The sequence below is a fragment of the Bubalus bubalis genome, chromosome 17 (genome assembly GCF_019923935.1).
Source record: "Bubalus bubalis isolate 160015118507 breed Murrah chromosome 17, NDDB_SH_1, whole genome shotgun sequence".
In the NCBI taxonomy this organism is placed as follows: domain Eukaryota; kingdom Metazoa; phylum Chordata; class Mammalia; order Artiodactyla; family Bovidae; genus Bubalus; species Bubalus bubalis.
The window spans coordinates 69,758,911-69,777,911 of record NC_059173.1 but is presented as its reverse complement, the minus strand read 5'-3'; the positions used below and the strand labels follow the sequence as shown (position 1 = coordinate 69,777,911).

Below are 19,001 nucleotides of genomic sequence, written 5' to 3'. Positions count from 1 at the left end.
GAGTACTGGAGTGGGGTGCCACTGCCTTCTCTGAAAGTTTGTATGTTTCCCACCATATAACTATGGATCTCCAAAAGCACTGTGTGATTGGTAAACTCTCTGAACTGTGATGTACAGTTGATCCTCCAAGAACACAGGGGGTTAGGAGTATCCAGGTTCCAATATCCATGCTTCCATACTGGCAGATTCAACCAACCACAGATAATGTACTATAGCAGAACATATTTATTGAAAAAAATTCACATATAAATGAACACACACATTTTGTTCAAGGGTCAACTGTATAATATATATATATATATTTTTTTTTTTTTTTACTTTACAATATTGTATTGGTTTTGCCATATTTGTGGGAACTTGTAATTATATTTGGGCCATTCCAAACATTTCTATGGAAAACTGAATTAATTTGTCTGTTTACCTTCTGGTTTGAACCTGAGTCACCTCTGCATCTCAAGGGTATTTCCATAGCAGTTGACAAAATACTCACTGTATGTCTGCTGAAGGAGTGATATGAAGCTGTGAATCACAGAAGTTAAACTGTAAAATCAGATGTCAGAAAGAAATTAACACTAGTTAAGAATAATGTCTATGCTCATTCAAATTTGAAAATCTAAGGCAACAACCTAGAGAAAGTATGGTCCGATGGAATAAACCTTCTTTAGAGGATGAAATCAAGACTAATTTACTATCTCCAATAACTTCTGCTAAAATAACTTCAGTAGAAGAAATATACGCAGCTATTTAATATTCTACTTATCAAAACCCTCTATTCCATACAATGAGTTGATTATCAAAGCTAATATCTGGTATCTAACCAGTGCAAAGATTTTTGTCTCTTATGGAAACCATCATTAGAAACTGATCACAGATGTATGCTGCTAAACTATTAAACAGCCCAAATGACCTGAGTTCATTAATTATTCATAAGAAAGAGGGGAAACCATCACTGGGTTAATCAACAAAATATTTCTACTGGTCCCTAAAAAGGACTTTGTTATTATGTTTCACAAAACTATTAATTTTCTTCCTGCATTATCCTTTGCTTTGATCCCAAGGAAGACACTGAGCCTATGCAAACCAAGTAGGGGAAATTGGTTTTTAGAAGGGCAAGTCAATTGTGAGAACTAAACTTTTTGCGCATACTAATAAACAAGTGAGACACACGCATATTAGAAACACTGTATATTTAATGTCAAAGAATTTGAATTCAAGTACAAAAATTAAACAACACATGATTTCAACATTAAAAAACCATAACACTTCTTACTCAACTATACATCGAATATCACAAAAACAGAAGTATAACTACAAAAACCTTGAATATATTAACGGCAAAATTATAATTTATCTTTACAACAAATAATTATTAACTAAAATATTTATAGTTATTTTCAAGGACCACAATGGTAGACTGCTTTTTCTTTAGTACTGCATAAAATTTGCATCTTAATCTTTTTGCCCTTCATTTCTTTTTACATAATAGTTAGATGCTTCTGGTTATATAATTGTTCTAATCTCTGATACAGATAAGTGATCCTTGGTAATCAAATCTAGTGCTTTAATACTTGTGAAACTCTATTTAGTAAAGTTACAATGAAAAAAATTAATGTAAACTTCTGGGTTCTATTGACCACTCAAGAATCAGAAGTTATTTAAAATCCCAAAAATTTAAAACTAACAGTAGTTTGTTATACCTTTATCAAGAGAAATCACTAACTTTTTAACCGTAGCATTTTTACAAGTTTTACAACTGTAGGTTATTCTGATGTTTACTATGGCTGATGTTTACTATGTTGAATATATAATTTTCTTTTTAAAACCAAATGTACAGACCCGATTCTAAAATAAAACAGTATTTTAATGTGCATGCTTTACAAAGAAACTTCATACTCCTGTTTACAGTATTTTCTTCAGAAGAATGAGGCCTGATTGGAGATATATAATCGCTGTCCAACATGGCCGCCATTAGCAAGAGGTATCGTTGGTGACAAGGAATAGCTTGGATAAGAGTAAGGCCTTGAAGTATAAGGAAGCACGCTGGGAGTCCCAGAAGAGAGGGTAGCACTAACAGGGGAAAGACTATTTATTGAGCTGCGACGGAAATTGTAGTCTGTAAATAAATACATAACAATTATGCTGCACATCTTTATGGTTACAAATTTAACTCAAAGAGACAACGCATTATAACTATAATCACAGTTTAACATAATGTTCTAAAACTTTCAAAATCCTGATCATCTTATATTGCTTGTAAAGACTATTTCAGCATTCACTGCATTGCAAATTCTGACAGTTTCATCAGTCAGTTATGTAAACTTTCACTGACACAATGCTTCAGAGATCTTACTAGGATGCATTGTTGGATATCTATCAATTGTTTTGTGTCTTTATGATCACCAAAAAAGAGAACCTCTGATTTCTCTTACTCTATTCACAATGAAGCTCCTTTTAAATCTGATATTGACACTAAGGTGTAGGTCATCCATGAAGAAAAGATATAAAACACTGAATTCATTATTTGCTTCTTTTTAAAAATTGTGTTAGGTGAAACATTTACCCCTGGATTGCAAAAACTGTCTAACATTTCATTACTTAAATATTAATATAAACAATTATACAACTCGACAAACCAACTTAATATCAGAATCCTACCAGTACCATAAAACAGTAAAATGAATCATCTTCATAAAATAAACATCAAGAAACCATTATCAACTTACAATATTGAGAAATCCAAACATTAATCCAAATTATTTTTTGAAAACCAGTACTTGAAATATTACTGTTCCAAAATAAACATTAATCTTATGTAGATGCAATTTCCTGCTTCATTAATTATAATGTTTAGAGATGTGTGTGACCATTAAAGACCAAATCTGTTAAATCCTGTACTTTCCAAAAACTCAACTATGTTCTTTAGTGTAGAGTAAGTCAAAGAGTGTGAAAATGACTATAAAATGATTATTTATAAAAGGTATGGTACTTCTAGGAATGGAAGAAATTAGGTCATCTAATATATCGGTCAAGTTTTTTCTACATTTTCCTGGTACTATAAATGAGACTTAAAAATGAACATTAACTTAGTATTGTCATGGAACTTAATAGTAGGCCAACAGGAATGAGATCAACTGCAGGGGAATAAGCTCAAGAAACATCAGAAAGAACGTAGTTAAGAAAAAAAAAATGGAAAAAATAAAAATCAGTTAAATGTAAGTTTAATTTCTAGCACTGTAAAATTCTATAATTAGAATAATTTTTATAAACTTTTAATGGTACCATAAGATCAATGAAAGCAGTTTGCTACAAGAAGACAAATACCAAGACATCCAACTAAAAATATTTTCAATATTTTGAAACTGGATAAGGAACTATCCATTTGATACCATTTGCTTTCCTAATATCCAGGTATAAAGTAACATAAATCCACGTATTATAGAAATTTTTTTTTCTTCTTTTAAAGGATCCTCTTTGCCTAAAGCATTACAATATTGAGTATAAACAGAAATCTTAATGTTTCTGATAATTCTAATAATTGTTTTTTTTAAAGTTCTGATTCTCTCCTCTCATTCTAAAGATTATCACACAATCAATTCCTTATTCATATAGTTCATGCTTTCAAATTTTAACAATGTGATCACAGACAACATGATTTAAAAGAACAGATCTTTAAATAGTTATACTTTGTATATGGGGAAATGCAGTTTTCAGAAAAATCACTTTCACTTTGGGTTTATATCCATTCAAGATCTAATGCAGCCTGTTCATGGAATGTGGCTAAAAGAGAGATTTTCAGAAGATTTCACAAAGAAGATACAGACAACTGGCTACTTACAGAGTGTTCATTAGGTCTGAAAAACTGCATTTTTGATACACCCCTACTGTAAACCTTCAATTTAAAAACACACTAATGACCACTGTAGTCTCACATTCTGAAGGAGACTAAAATATAAAATTAAAAGGGTACTTTGATGGCTTTATTCATAGAGGATAAATAAAGAAAAAAAAATTCTCTCTAATACTATGAAGATTGGGAAATAAAAAGCTTCAGATGTTAACAAGCATTTCAAAAAAAATTCTTTTGCAATCTAAAACTCTAAATATATTCAGAAAAACATCTGGGTGTCTAGAAAATATAATACATACCAAACTTGAGATAATACCTGTGAGATAAATCTAGATGAATTGTATTTCCTCTAATATATAATTTATGTATCACAGACAACAGAACTCAGAAACATCACTGATTTCTATGAAACAACAAATTAACAAATGAATTAAAATTCCTAACATATATTTACTTGTCCACCTCTGCTTTTTCTTCCCAATGAACACCCTTAGTTCTTGTTCATCCTCTGTTTCTGCCTCAGACTGGGATATGGACTCCCCTCCCCACTTCTTCTTATGGGAATGATACAGAGCCAATTTCAGAATTTTACACTGATAATTATTCAACTGTCTTAACACTTTTTAAATTGAGGTAAAATTTACACTTTACATTTAAATTGAGGTACAATTTACATGGGGCTTCTCTAATAGCTCAGCTGGTAAAGAATCCACCTGCAATGCAGGAGACCTGGGTTTGATCCCTGGGTTGGGAAGATCCCCTGGAGAAAGGAAAGGCTATCCACTCCAGTATTCTGGCCTGGAGAATTCCATGGAATGTCTAATCCATGCGGTCACAGAGTCGGACATGACTGACTTTCACTTTCACAATTTACATACAATAAAATGCATACATCTTATGTGTTCATTACAATGAGTATTGCTAACTATAAAAACCTATGTAAACAACACCTAAAGCAAGATATAAAACATATCCTTCAATCTAGAAGATCCCATTATCCATTTCAGAGCCCTTCTATTGGAGGCAACCACTTTCTGATTTCTAGCATTATTAGTTTAGTTTTGCCTGTTCTTGGACTTTATATAAAATGAATTCTTAAGGTACTTTTTATGTCTAGATTCATTCATGTTATATCAGTAGGCTGTTGATTCTTATTGTTGAGTAAGTAGTAGTCCACTGTATGAACACACCACAATTTCTTTATCCATTTACCTGTTGATAAAAATTTGAGTTGTTTCTAACTTTGACTACTATGATTAAGCTGTTATATACATTCTTATACAAGTTCTTTTGTGAATACATATTTTCATTTCTTTGGGGTAAATAACTAAGAGTAGAATTGCTAGGTGATAGCGTAGAGACAGATACTGCTAAACAGTGCATTTACAGCAGTACACACATATTGCAGTGATATGAAATGATATCTCATTTTGGTTTTAATTTGTATTTCCCTTATGTCTAAGGACTCCCTGGTGGCTCAGACAGTAAAGAATCTGCCTGCAATACAGGAGACCCAGGTTTGATCCCTGGGTTGGGAGGATCCCCTGGAGAAGAAAATGGCAACCCACTCCAGGCTTCTTGCCTGGAGAATCCCCATGGACAGAGGACCCTGGGGGGTTACAGTCCACAGGGTTGCAAAGAGTCACACATGACTGTAAGACTAACATTTTTACTTTCACAAAATTTCATCATAAAATTTAGAGGGCTCCAGATAATCTGGGTTGAAGAAAACCTCACAGACTGCTAAATGGGGGCTACATTCCTACTTGTTGTGGCATACAAGAAACTGGTGGAACACAACCAAGCTGTTTAAATTGCAGAAGATAAGTTGCAAAGATCTGAGATGCAAAGGCTGGCTACAGGCATATTTCACTGCATGTAGCATCTGAAAAGATTCTTTGTTATGATTTATGAGGGTCCTGGTTAGGTCTTGGATCTGACCCCAGTGACTTGCAATAAAAATGAAACCAAAGGCTTGAACTAGATATTTTACTAAAATGGTCACTTACTGATCATTCTTACTGGTTTTTTCTTCTTACTGTTGATATCAATAAAGTTTTTTACTAATTAAATTCTCTAAATCAAAATATTAAATAGGAATAGCTTGAGTCCTCAGAAGTCTCTACTTTAAACCACCTCTTTCACTGAAGAATATTACCAACAAAAGATGGTTGATTTGAGTGACTTTTCCATATTCCACACAGTTAAACAGAGAAAACAAGTCAAAAATTAGGCCTTCTAACTCCTAGGAAAGTACTATTTCCACCTGATCAAGCTCTTTTACTCTGACAATTTTCTCAAAACTAGGTTGAGAGAAAGTGTTTCAAAAGGGTGTTGTGGGCAGGGTGAGAAAGAGAGCGCTGAAGCTTCCCAGGTGGCTCAGTTGGTAAAGAATCTGCCTGCAATGTGGGAGGACCTAGGTTTGATCCCTGGGTTGAGAAGACCCCCTCATGTAGGGAATGGCAACCGACTCCAGTATTCCTGCATGGAGAATTTCACTGACCAGAGGAATCTAGTGGACTACAGTCATGGGGTCACAAAGAGTCAGACATGATTGAGTGACCAACACTAAGCTACCCGGCTTCTGCTTGCACCTATCCACACCCTCATTTTGCACTTCAACACACAACTCTGCATTCCCTTGCTTTAAATGCTAAACTTTTATGCAACATTTCATTTAAGGAAAAGGCCCTTTTGTACAAAAAAATGTATGAGTAACTTGCTCTAATATAATGCTTTATTAGAGATATCATTTTAATCAAATCCTCTAAAATTCCATATTTATATGCTGAATAAAAACATTTTTACAGAATAAATTTGATTTATAGGCTTAACCTTAAGAGGGCCCTTGATTCCAGAAGACTTTGAAGCTATGTCTGGAGTGAGCAGGATCGTGAGTCATAGCCATGGTGCCACGTGGTGCCAGGGAGCAAGTGCAGAGCCTGGCAGAACATGTCCCACCTGCTTGCCAGTCCTACCTCTGCAGTGAATACACTGTGGCCTCCGACCCTTCTCTGTCCAGCATGAGACAAACGCCACCAATATGTTTCTCAGTGGAAACTAAGAAATAGGTATACTGATTTATTCTGTTTGAGTCTTGCTTTTCTGTTTCTCTCTTACACATCTTGATGGGACATCACACAATCGCCAACTGCTTTTGTCTTATACAAAGGAGAAAGCCTTAATAGAGACTTTAAAGTGAGTTCCGAGAAAGCATCCTCTCATATTAATCTTTTTCTTTTAGTTTCTAACAAGACACTCTTTGAATTCATTTTCCATTAGAAAGTAAATTCCTCATAATTGGTTTTTTCCTTTCTCCTTGTTAGCTCTGTGAATTCTACCTTGATATCCACCTCTTCTTTCTGATGTACCTTTTTAAAGTGTACGATTCAGTGATCTTTAGTACATGCATAAAGTTATGCAACAAGACCCTCAACAGAAACTCTGTATGTACCTATTAGCAGTCACTCCCCATTCCATCTCCTCCAGCCTCAGCAACCACTCACTTTTCTGTTTCTACAGATTTGCCTATTATAGATTTTTCATATAAATGAAATTACATAATTAAGGTGGTCTTTCTTAACTGACTTAGCATGATTTAAAGGTTCATCCATGTAGTATGTATCAGAACTTTTTTATAGCCATCGTATAGAGATATTGCATTTTGTTTATCCAAATTGTTTATCCATTTGTTTATCAATGGACATTCACCTTTTGGTTGTTGGGAATAATACTGCTAAAGAGTACGTGCACAAAATTTTGTGTGAACATATGTCTTCAATTCTCTAGAGTGAATAACTAGGAATGGAATTACTGGGTCATATGGTAAACTCTATGTTTAACTTTCTGAGGTATTGCCAATGATTTTCCAAGAAACTATATACCATTTTAACTCTCCCAACAGCAATGTGAAGCACCCGATGTTTTGACCTGTGAAAAACATTTCCACCTTTAACATGTATTTTAAGCATTTCTTTAGATTTCTATGAGATCTCTGTCAAAATTTTGAAAAAATTTCATTTTACCATTTTTTATTTCAATTTCTAATATTTGAATAGCCATAACTATAGTAACTCAATAACTTTCTTTTACTGAACCATTGAATTTCATCTTTAAAATAGTTTTTTTCTAACAATATTTTATATATATATATCTAGAATATTTTAAAAAGGCTAGGTTCAAACATAGACATTAAAATCATGTATGTTAGAAAACAATTAACATTTATCATTCATTATGCTGTATTTCTATCCTAGTACAGAAGACCAAGAGCTAACTGTATAGCAGAGGAAAGCATTTTCAGAATTGGTAATTATTAAGCAACTATAACCTATGAGATATTTAAAAATCATTAACTAAATTTTTATGTGGTATTTTTGACTGGACTACATTAGGAGTATCAAATTTACTGGTATTTTTACCTCATTTACTTTCCCTACTTCAAGTAAATTTTTTTTTAAGTATTTAATTTCCTACTTAATTTTTCCTATCAGGTGACTGACAGTAAAGGGCAAAGAGTACACATGCAATGACCGATGTGTTTCTCTAAGACTAGGCCCACAGAGTAACTGAGGTCAGTATTTCTGTTTTAACATGATTTATAGGAGGGTTTGAATATGATAATCTTAGTAATAGGTGCCTGAGTAAGAAAGTTACTGTCTATAACTGTTTCCTTATAAGCTTATAGTTAATTAGTTATCTGATTTTACTAGATGATTCTATTTCTCAAATTCAATTTTGAGGGGAAATTATTAATTAAATTATGGACTGCAGCCTACCAGGCTCCTCCACCCACAGGATTTTCCAGGCAAGAGTACTGGAGTGAGTTGCCATTGCCTTCTCCGCATTACAGTGTAATTCCCATATAATTTTGAAGATATGGGTTTAAAATTCTTACTCTAAAAACTTTGATATCATAAACATTTTGTCAATTATCTGTATTATTAACAGCTGTTTCATTCTAAATTATCTAAAGATTATAATTGAAACCCCAAAACAAAGGTTTGAAATCCTTGAAAATGCAAACTAATATCACTACAGTGAAAGCATCAGTTTCAGTGCCTGCCTGGGAAAGAGGACGCAGAAGACTAAGTGGATTATAGTAAAGGTGACAGAAATCTTCTTTTTCTTGATTTCACAGATTTATAAAGCAAAACTGATCAGAAGTCTACACTTTAAATTTGAGCATTTTATTGTATTTTAATTATACCTCAAAAAAATTATAAAGAAATCCCAAGCATTTCTCTGGGTTAGTTTAAGTTTCCCAAACTACATCCCACACAATTCTTGAAACAAGAATCCCTTGGGCCAAAAAACATCTTAGGAAAATTTTAGGAAAGATGGATCTAACAGCTAAACAAATTGTACTATAGTTATTCAGGATGCTAACTGCAATGCATTATAACTTCCAAGGGGAGAATATATAGTTCATGGTTCTTCCCAAACGTGACCACAGAAACAGCTATTTCACTGAACAACTGTGCAAATCAGTATAGGAAGAACCTTTAATAAGACTACTATATAATGGGAAAACATTAAAAAGAAATAAGAAAAATTCTTAAAATATGTTAAATACAGCAATTATAAACTCAAATGTCTTTAGAGGCCAAGATGTAACAAACAAAAAAGCTCAAAAAGGACCAAATGTAAAATAATAGGGATCCAGCTATTTGTACTGAAGTGAAACCTAGCTGCTTTCCTGTCAAAAAATTGAAGAGACCAAACAAATTCTTTCTAGAATTTCCAGTATGCTACCTTTGTATTAAGAGATTTAATTATGTCAAATTCCTTTTAATGCTAGTTTATACACCATTTGGAAAAAGAGGAATAAAAGAGCAGCCTATGAGAGGGAAAATTATGATTTGAGTTATAGCAAACTAGGCTTTCTAGGTGGCGCTAGTGGTAAAGAACTCACTTGCCAATGCAGGAGACAGACAGGAGTTCAATCCCTGGGTTAGTAAGACCCCCTGGAGGAGAGCATGGCAACACACCAGTATTCCTGTCTGAATCCGAGGTCCAGAGGAGCCTGGCAGGCTACAGTCCATAAGGTCACAAAGAGTCAGACATGACTGAAGCGACACCACACATACAAAACTAGGCTTCAGTGTAGCTTAAAAATTGTAGCTCACTACAAAAACTGTCTGAGCCAAGGTGAAGACACAGCTCTAAGACAGCCAGCAACTCTTTTCAAGTTTCATTTCCATCAATAAATTTAGTCTTCATACTTTAAAATTTGAACAAAAAAAAATTGTAGGGAAGGCAGTTCTGAAACAGCATCACATATTTAAAAATTTTAACTAAGAGTAAGATCTATACAAATAAAGTTTTAAGTTTCAAATTTAAATATATTGCTTGTATCTGAAGTATGCTGCTCTCTGTTCAGTTGCTAAATCATGTCCTACCCCATGGACTGTAGCACATTGGGTTCCTCTGCCCTTCACTGTCTCCCCGAGTTTGCTCAAATTCATGTCCATTGAGTTGGTGAGTATCTAAATATCTCATCTTCTGCTGCACCCTTCTCCTTTTTCCCCTTTCTCCTTTTGCCTTCTGTCTTTCCCAGAATCAAGGTCTTTCCCAGTGAGTCAGATCTTTACATCAGGGGGCCAAAGAATTAGAGCTTTAGCACCAGCATCAGTCCTTCCAATGAATGATCGGGGTTGATTTCTTTAGGATTGACTGGTTTGATCTCCTGGGTGTCCAAGGGACTCTCTCAAGAGTCTTCTCCCACATCATAATTCAAAAGCATCAATTCTTAGCGTTCAACCTTCTTTATAGTCCAACTCTGGTATCCGTAGTTGACTACTGGAAAAACCATAGCTCTGACCATACAGACCTTGTTGGCAAAGTGATGTCTTTTTTTAATACACTGTCTAGGGGCTTCCCTGTTAGCTCAGTTGGTAAAGAATCTGCCTACAATGCAAGAGATTCCTTGGTTGGGAAGATCTGCTAGAGAAGGAATAGGCTACCCAACCCAGTATTATTGGGCTTCCCTTGTGGTTCAGCTGGTAAAGAATTCACTTGCTTGAGGGAGACCTGGGTTCGATCCCTGGGTCTGGAAGATCCTCTGGATAAGGGAAAGACTACTGACTCCAGTACTCTGGACTAGAGAATGCCATGGACATGCACAGTCCACGGGGTCACAAGGACTGGGACAGGACTGAGCAGCTTTCACTTTCACTTAGGTTTCTCATAGCTTTCCTCCCAAGGAGCAAGCATCTTTTAACTTCAAGGCTGCTGTCACTGTCTATAGATAATTTTGGAGCCCAAGAAAATCTGTAACTGCTTCCACTTTTTCACCCTTTCCCATGAAGTGATAGGATCAGATGTTGTGACCTTAGTTTTTTGAATGTTGAGTGAAGCCAGCTTTTTCACTCTCCTCTTTCACACTTATCAAGAGGCTCTTTAGATTCTCTTCACTTTCTGTCATGAGAGTGGTATCATTCGAATATCTGAGGTTCTTGATATTTCTCCTGGCAGTCTTGATTCCAGGGTGGAGGAATTGCACATGGTGTACTCTGCATATAAGTTAAATAAGCAAGGTGACAATATACAGCACTCCCATACTCCTTTTCCAATTTTGAACCAGTCAGTTGTACCATGTTTGGGTCTGCTATTTCATGACCTGCACACAGGTTTCTTGTTTATCAGGAGACAGGTAAGGTGGTCTGGTATTCCCATTTCCTGAAGAACTTTCTAGTTTGTTGTGATTCATACAGTGAAAAGCTTTAGACATAGTCAACGAAGCAGAAGCAGATGCTTTTCTGGAATTCCTTTGCTTTTTCTATGATACAATGAATGCTGGCAATTAAATCTCTGGTTCCTCTGCCTTTTCTAAAAGGCATCTGGAAGTTGTACATCTGGCTTGTACATCTGCAAGTTCTCAATTCACATACTACTGAAGTCTAGCCTGAAGAATTTTGAGCATTATCTTGCTAGTATGTGAAATGAGAACAATCATATGGTAGTTTGAACATTCTCTGGCATTACCCTTCTTTGGGACTGGAATGAAAACTGACCTTTTCCAGTTCTATGGCCACTGCTAAGTTTTCCAAATTTGCTGGCATATTCAGTGCAGTACTTTAACATCATCTTTTAGGATTTGAAACAGCTCATCGGAATTCCATCATCTCCACTAGCTTTGTTCATAGTAATGCTTCATAAAGCCCACTTGAATTCACACTCCAGGATGTCTGGCTCTGGGTGGGTGACTATGGCATTATGATTATCTGGGTCATTAAGACCTTTCTTGTATAGTTTGTCTCTATATTACTGATACCTATTCTGAATCTCTTCTGCTTCTGTTAGATCCTTACTTTTTCTTTCCTTTATCGTGACCATCCTTGCATAAAATGCTCCCTTAATACCTCCAATTTTCTTAAAGAGATTTTTCTATTGTTTTCCTCTATCTCTTTGCATTGCTCATTTTAGGCCTTTTTATGTATCCTTCCCATTTTCTGAAACTCTATATTAAAGTTGGGTATATCTTTCCCTTTCTCCCTTGTCTTTTGCTTCTCTTCTTTCTTCAGCTATTTGTAAAGCCTCTTCAGACAATCACTTTGACTTCTTGCATTTCTTTTTTTTTTTTTTTTTGAGATTACTTTGGTCACCGCCTCCTGTACAATGTTTTAAACTTCCGTCCATAGTTCTTCAGGCACTCTGTCTCCAGATCTAATCCCTTGACTCTTTTCGTCACTTCCACTGTACTAATCATAATAGATATGATTTAGGTCACACCTGAATGGTTTAGTGGTTTTCCCTACTTTTTTCAATTTAAGTCTGTATTTTGCAGTTAGGAACTCATCATCTGAGCCACAGTCAGCTCCAGGTCTTGTTTTTGCTGACTGTATAGTGCATCTCCATTTTCAGATGCAAAGAATATAATCAATTTGACTTTGGTATTGACTATTTTTAACTTATATGCAGAGTACACCATGAGAAACGCTGGACTGGAAGAAACACAAGCTGGAATCAAGATTGCTGGGAGAAATATCAATAACCTCAGATATGCAGATGACACCACTATGGCAGAAAGTGAAGAGGAACTCAAAAGCCTCTTGATGAAGGTGAAAGTGGAGAGTGAAAAAGTTGGCTTAAAGCTCAACATTCAGAAAACGAAGATCATGGCATCTGGTCCCATCACTTCATGGGAAATAGATGGGGAAACAGTGGAAATAGTGTCAGACTTTATTTTTTGGAGCTCCAAAATCACTGCAGATGGTGACTGCAGCCATGAAATTAAAAGACGCTTACTCCTTGGAAGGAAAGTTATGACCAACCTAGATAGCATATTCAAAAGCAGAGACATTACTTTGCCAACAAAGGTCTGTCTAGTCAAGGCTATGGTTTTTCCAGTGGTCATATATGAATGTGAGAGTTGAACTATAAAGAAGGCTGAGCACTGAAGTATTGATGCTTTTGAACTGCGGTGTTGGAGAAGACTCTTGAGAGTCCCTTGGACTGCAAGGAGATCCAACCAGTCCATTCTGAAGGAGATCAGCCCTGGGAGTTCTTTGGAAGGAATGATGCTAAAGCTGAAACTCCAGTACTTTGGCCATCTCATGCGAAGAGTTGACTCACTGGAAAAGACTCTGATGCTGGGAGGGATTGGGGGCAGGAGGAGAAGGGGACGACAGAGGATGAGATGGCTGGATGGCATCACTGACTTGATAGACATGAGTCTGGGTGAACTCTGGGAGTTGGTGATGGACAGGGAGGCCTGGCGTGCTGCGATTCATGGGGTCGCAAAGAGTCGGACACAACTGAGCGACTGAACTGAACTGAACTGACTGACCATCTGGTCAAAACTGTTAGCCTTTGTCCTGCTTCATTTTGTACTCCAAGGCTAAATTTGCCTTGCTATTCCAGGTATTGCTTCACTTCCTACTTTTGCATTCCAATGCAAAAGTGTGAGTCTTTCATGGATCACGGTCTTGTCATGGCAAAGGAGCTTGTATAACTTAATGAAGCTATGAGCCATGCCATGTAGGGTCACCCAAGATGACTGGGTCATAGTGAAGAGTTCTGCAAAATGAGGTCTAGTGGGGGAACAGATAGCAAACCACTCCAGTATTCTTGCTGCAAGAACCCCATGAACAGTATCTGAAGCATGAGTTATAGTTAATATTTATTGAGCACTTACTAAGTACAAAAAAATAACTACTCAAGATTAGCAGTATTTAATCCTTAACAATAGCCTTACAAGGTAAGCACTACTAATTTTCTCTTTAACATGGAGGAAACTGAGGTACTGAAAGATAAAAAACTTACTCAAGAACATACAGATTACTTCCCAGTGAACTACAACATTTTTTTTTTTGGTCTCTGTATGTAAAAATGAATTTAGATACTAATAATCTTTACTCAAACTCTAAACTACCTTTAATTTCCTACTAAAATTTATCCTCCTCAGTACCATATTGAAAAAACTAAGTGAATCCTAATAAATTTAGTTTTTATTCTAAACTGTATCAATAATAATTTGGCTTAATAAATCTGAAAAAATCAGCCTTCCATTGTCAAGTTAGTTTGAGAAATCTGGGGTAATCTACTTATGATATGTTTATTTCAACTACATCTACTTTAAAATACTGTTTGTCATCTGGGTGCTTTACAGTGTATACACTAGCCTGTTTAAAGTTTTGAGAAGTCCTAAAATATGGAAACCAGGTTAACTTTTTAAAACTTTGTGTAATGCGTCTATAATAATCAAAGCTATAATCATCAAAAGTTATCACAAGGTTTCATTGGCCAATTTTAAATATTTCTTCTTAAAACTGTAAGAAGAATAATTTATAACTAGCTTTCTGAAAACTAAACATATCACTTAATATTCCTAAGAAGCTTTTTCTTACCTGCTTATTTTCTCCAAATTCTTCTATATAGGTCCAGGCTGAAGAGACTGTGTTCCCTGTCTGTAAGCAGTGAAGACAGAAAAGAATTGAGTCTTTAGACGGATGTTATCCCTATCTTGGAAGTGATGGAATCCTTGATAACTTCAGTTAAAATTATCTGATCAGTAAATATGAAAATAAATTTAGAGGAAAATAAACAAGTGATAATTATTTCTGAAGTTCTGCAAAGATGAACAAAGAGCAGTATTTTGCTTTCAGAATGAAAATTATGATTTAATACATTAACAGAATTAACATATCTTTCTATACAAATTAAGACCTTATTAGTTGGTTTTTCCAAGAAGGACTACTCTACCAATAAAATAAGAAAAATATTTAAAAAACAAATGAGATTGCCCGATTTTTTATAAGTGGATAGCCAAAGAACCTAAGTGAATTTGAAAAAATCAATATCATTTCCCTCTGTGTTAAAAAGAAATAAATAGCCAAACTAATACTAACCTTAAAAAATATCTGACTTATTAACAGCTAAACTTGATCTACTTGAAGCCTAACTTAGCTATATACAGTATAACTTTGAATGTCCATCCATTTTGGTGGATCTCTGTATTCAAGTATGAACAAGTAAAAAATGTTTGATCCACATAAAACTATAGACTTTTAAATACTGATCTGACAGATAACTCAGCAGAAAAAGGCACCATATTTTCTGGTTTTTGTGTAATAAATTAGGTATTTAGTCAACCCTTCCCAGTGAGAACTAAATACCCAGACATTTATTAAAAGAAAAGCTAACTATCTAAAAGCACTGAGAATGGTCAAGATTGAAGAACTGTGGGACTGTGATCTTAGACAAGAAGAAACTCGAAGAGGTATGCACATCTTCTGGAGGTACGTTTTGCCTACAAAGACTGGCAAGTTCTAAAGAGGGATCTGAGAGACAAAGGAAGATGGCAACATACAGACAAATTTCTGAGGATAAGAGAACAAAAACTGGAGTTGAGGAGCATGTCTAGAACCCTGAATAAAACTGAACTAGAAGTAGACCAATTTTAATTTAGTTTAGATGACTAAATTCAAATCTCAATACCTGCCAAGATTAAGACAATCTGAGGTTGCCAGTCCTATGGTCACCTTTTTAAAGCAAGCATCTTAGCTTTCAGATCATCACATTTTTCATATATGATACCTGGCATTCAATTGAAAAGAACCAATCATATAAAAAGATAAAATAACGTGACCTACAGTCATAAGAAACAGAAGTCAACAGCAAGAGAGCTATAGGAAATGTAGACAAACTTTTCAGAACTAGACATCAAAATAATTATGACTGCCATCCTCAAGGAAATAAAAAACAAGACTGAAAATTTTGGAAGAAAAATATAAATCACAACAAAAAAATCAAATGAAATTTCAGAACTGAGAAATTCAAATAATTACTTTATCATGTTAGACACAGATAAAAAACAAATTCATAAGCAGAAAGACAACCCTGAAAAATATGTAGACTAATTATACAAAAGAATGGAAAAGTATAGAAAGAACACAGTAGATAAATGGGATATAGTAAAATGGTCCAACAGTTCATAACTGGAGTACCATAGAGAAAAACAGAGAAAATGGGACAAAAGCAATATAAGAAAACAGAATAACTTAGAACTTTCTAAAACAAGTGAAAAACACTGATCCAGATTAAAGTTCCAATTAAGACAAAAACTAAGAAAATTACACCTAAGTCTACCATAGTAATACTTCTGAAAATCACAGGAGAAACAGAAAATATTAAAGTAGCCAGAGGAGTTTATAATAAAGGAGTAATGGAGGCAGTCCCAAGATGGCCAAGGAATAGGACGGGGAGACCACTTTCTTTCCCACAAATTCATCAAAAGATCATTTGAACGCTGAGCAACTTCCACAAAACAACTTCTCAATGCTGGCAGAGGACACCAGGCACCCAGAAAGGCAGCCCATTCTCTTCCAAAGGAGGTGGGACAAGATATTAAAGATAAAAAGAGAGACAAAAGAGTTAGGGACAGAGACTCAACCTAAAGAGGGAGTTGTGAAGGAGGAGAAGTTTCCAAACAACAGGAAACCCTCTCACAGGCAGGTCTGTGGGGGATTTTTGCAATCTCAGAGGGCAACATAACCCAGAGGGGGGGCGGGGGGAAACACACAGAATAGGTGCCTAACCGCAACTGCCAACGGAGAAGCAGCCCAGATGCTCGCATCCACCACTAGCGAGTGGAGGCTGGACAGGGAGGCCTGGGTGGCATCATCAGTCCTTGGGGTAAGGACCAGGCCTGAATGCCCCGAGGACAATCTGAGGAAGCTAATGTGAGACAGCAACCCAAACTGGGGGATCGCTAGAGAGGAAAAATAAAGAGAGAGAGAACTTTCCCATGGAAGGCTCTAACATGTAGCCTGGCCCGCTCACAGAACAAAGGACTAAGAGAATATCAAAGGAGAGTGATCCGGCTGCATACAGCCCACCCCCTACCCCCTGCCAGGGCAGAGGCAGGCATGCGAGAGCTAGAGCCGGAAGGCAGGGGGCTGCTCCAGTCTCAGCCCCAGAGACGGCATCCTCCACCAGACTGTGAGCAGCCCCCCAGCTGCTAACCACGTCTACCTGGGATCCTGGACGGTTGACTCCTGCCAGGAGGTTGCAGCCTGAGGTAAGCTCCCCAGAGGAGATACACAGCTGAGACGGCACTCCCATGGCATACCAGGGAAACCGAGCGGCTGGGACTGGGGAGGTGGTAAGACGCACAGCCCACCTGGGACAGTGCCCTCGCCAAGCACCTGGTTGCCTGAGCTGCTCCGACCTCGGAAGGGCACAGAATGGATGCCCAAACGAGTCTGTGCCCTTGTGGAGTTCCCGAGAACCTGAGCAGCTTAGACCTCGGAAGTGCACAGAAAGCAGGGCCTGCTTTGGATAGTGCCCTGCAGAGCACCCTGGAGCCTAAGCAGTGTAGACCCAGAAAGCACATGCCTCTGTGAGCGGGGGCAAACCCAGTGTGGTCCATACACTGCAAGCACTCCCTGCTTAGGTACTTGTTTGCAGTGTTTCTCCCTCCCCACAACAGAACTGAGCAAGTCAGCCTAGGTAAGTGACGGGGTTCGACCCCTTGTGTCAGGGCAGAAATCAGAAGAGACTTGCAAACAGAGGAAGCCAAAATAAACAAGTAAGAGAGAACCGCTGTAGTTAACATTGACTAAGCATTGGAGGGGGCCTATAGATCTTGAGAACAAGTACAAGCTGGAACAAGGAACTATCTAAAACTGAACTGACCCCACACTGCCCACAACAGCTCCAGAGAAATTCCTGTTTTTACTATTATCACTTTTTAATTAAAAAAAAATTTAGTTCTTTATTACTCCTTTAATTTTCATTTTTATAACCTACTATTACCTTGCTAAAAGACCATTTTTAAAGCAAATTTCACATATATATATATTTATAATTTTTGTGATTGATTTTGTTTTGTATTTTTAATATTGTAGTTTTGAGAGTCTAACCTCTACTCTAGATTTTTAATCTTTGCTTTTGGGTATTTGTTACCAATTTTTTACCTTTAAGAATCTAATCTTCAGTATCCATTTCCACTCAGGGGTGTGATTACTGGCTTGATTGCACTCTCCCCTTTTGACTTTCCCTTTTCTCCCGTAGGTCACCTCTATCTCCTCCTTCCCCCTTCTCTTCTCTACTTAACTCTGTGAATCTTTCTGGGTGTTCTGGGCTGTGGAGAACACTTAGGGAACTGATTTCTGGCTAGCTTGCTCTCTCCCCTTTTGATTCACCCTCTTCTCCTCCTGGCCACCTCTGTCTCCTTCCTCCCTCTTCTCTTCTCTGTGTAACTCTGTGAGCATCTCTGAGGGATCCAGACTGTGGAGACCACATAGGGAATTGATTACTGGCTAGATTGATCTCTCCTCTTTTGATTCCCCCTCTTCTCTTCCTGGTCACCTCTATCTCCCGCCTCCCTCTTCTCTTCTTCATGTAACTCTGTGAACCTCTCTGGGTTTCCCTCATCTTTTCACCATTAACCTAGATGTTTTATCATCAGTGCTGTATGGATGGAGACGTCTTGAGGCTACTGTAAGAATAAGACTGAAAGCCAGAGGCAGGAGGCTTAACTCCAAACCTTGAGAACATCAGAGAACTCCTGATTCCAGGGGACACTAATAGACAGCTCATCCAAAAGCCTCCATACCTACACTGAAACCAAACTCCATCTAAGAGCCAACAAGTTCCACAGCAAGACATATCAAGCTAATTCTCCAGCAAAGCAGGAACACAGCCATGA

At 36.7% G+C, this 19,001-nt stretch overlaps 1 protein-coding gene across 3 annotated transcripts in view; it reads right to left on the bottom strand.

Annotated features, from left to right (window-relative positions):
- Nucleotides 1–1,170: 1,170 nt before the first annotated feature.
- RBM46 (RNA binding motif protein 46) overlaps nt 1,171–19,001 on the bottom strand; it is a 59,315-nt gene continuing 41,484 nt past the window's right edge. For 2 of the 3 annotated variants that reach the window (XM_006061575.4, XM_006061574.4), the window contains exon 5: nt 1,171–2,113. In XM_006061575.4, the coding sequence (XP_006061637.1) occupies nt 1,914–2,113 (200 nt within the window). In that variant the 3' untranslated portion in view covers nt 1,171–1,913. Of the gene's footprint in view, nt 2,114–14,697; nt 14,758–19,001 lie in introns of all 3 variants that reach the window. The other variant, XM_044930586.2, reaches the window with a different exon arrangement.